The sequence below is a fragment of the Poromitra crassiceps genome, assembly GCF_964638095.1.
Source record: "Poromitra crassiceps genome assembly, chromosome: 27".
In the NCBI taxonomy this organism is placed as follows: domain Eukaryota; kingdom Metazoa; phylum Chordata; class Actinopteri; order Beryciformes; family Melamphaidae; genus Poromitra; species Poromitra crassiceps.
In genome coordinates, this window is record NC_139650.1 from 1844523 (window position 1) to 1845903 (window position 1381).

General features: G+C 49.4%; 1 protein-coding gene across 1 annotated transcript in view; it reads right to left on the reverse strand.

The window, feature by feature from the left end:
• The window catches only part of LOC310799315 (inositol 1,4,5-trisphosphate-gated calcium channel ITPR1-like), a 150111-nt gene that overhangs the window by 31271 nt on the left and 117459 nt on the right, over positions 1–1381 (reverse strand). Inside the window, exons 47-49 of the mRNA XM_083661913.1 lie at positions 1278–1373; positions 935–1078; positions 405–512 (exon numbers count right to left, since the gene is read on the reverse strand). Of these exons, the coding sequence (XP_083518039.1) occupies positions 405–512; positions 935–1078; positions 1278–1373 (348 nt within the window). The remainder of the gene's footprint in view (positions 1–404; positions 513–934; positions 1079–1277; positions 1374–1381) is intronic.

A 1381-nucleotide genomic window follows, 5' to 3' on the forward strand; every position in this document is an offset into this window, starting at 1 on the left:
CGTTAATCTCCATATTGCAAAATGATAATTCAAATGGCTGCAGCGAGGTCCGTTAAGCTAGAGTGAAGATACTGGTATCATATGAAACTAGATGACCTAAGGCATCCATTAGCCATACTAGCTGTTCGGGAAGAGGGCTAAATAACGCTGCAAATTTAGGCTACATTTTGACCAGGGAAAAGCCGCCATTTTCAAAGGGGGGTGGGTACATTTGTCCCCCGAAAACCTCCCTCTTTTTCACAGCCTCTTGTTGTCAGGTATTTTTGGTATATTGACTTCTTTGCAAATACACATAATAAACTGCATTTTTCTTGTGGAATTCTCCCAAAGAAGGGTTCCAGTAGCAGGCAGCAGGTGCCATTGTGCTGTGCTAACATTTTGTGTTTACAACAAAGCGTTGTGACCTCTATCTGAGCCGTGTGTTTGGCGTAGAACTCCAAGGCCTCGTCTCCCTCTCCGCTGGCCCCTCCTGGCCTCAGCATCACCGACAGCTCCTTGTTGTGCCGCGCCAACTGGAGGAGAAGCACAGAGCAAAGGAGGAAGTCAGCTCACTGGCTCATGATGTGTGCGGCCCCCCCATCCCTTTCCTCTATGAATGGATTCGTGAATTTTTCCCACGGCGCTGGGCCAGCAGGCCCCCGGCCGGGGTCAGGGGATGGGAAAGTCAAGACACTCACTCACTCATGGACGTTTAGTGAGTTTAGGGGGAAGAAGGGCTAGCTAGGGATAGGAAGGTGGTCGAGTTGGGATTCGAGGGGCGGGTAGGGGGAGTGGCTAGGGGGATGTGGGTGGTGGGGGCGTGGTGGCATAAAGCTGAACGCACCACTGCACCGTGGGCTTACAGGTTTGCACTTGTTTTATTTGATCATGCTATGATTAGAGATTAGATATGAGATTATACATAATGTAAACATACTGTAAAGATGAATACTACCTGGTGAGCTAAAATGTAGATGTTGTGTCCAACGTTTCTGGGGGAGGCGGCATCATGTTCCTCCTCCTCTCCGCTATCCTCCTCCTCCTCCGTATCCTCAAACTCTATCTCTCCCTGCAGATAGGCCTTCTTGATCACCTCCACCTGGACAGACACACGGACATACAACCTTCAACTCATTTGGTGCCGACGTGTGACGGTAGAGAGACATTAAGTATATCATCAGTGTGACTGTTGAGCTACGGGAAACAATCAAGGCAGCTGGGCAGCTGCTGCATTTGAGAGATGTACTGAGTTCTGTATGAGGAAAGATAAGTTGGAGGTGCAAACATCAGTTCCTCACTAGCTCCTTAGGCCTCATGTTGTACAGGATCCTCTCGGCATTCTCACTGTCGTGACGACTCTCCATGATGGCTAGCAACAGCTTGGACGCGTTGTTCTGTAGAG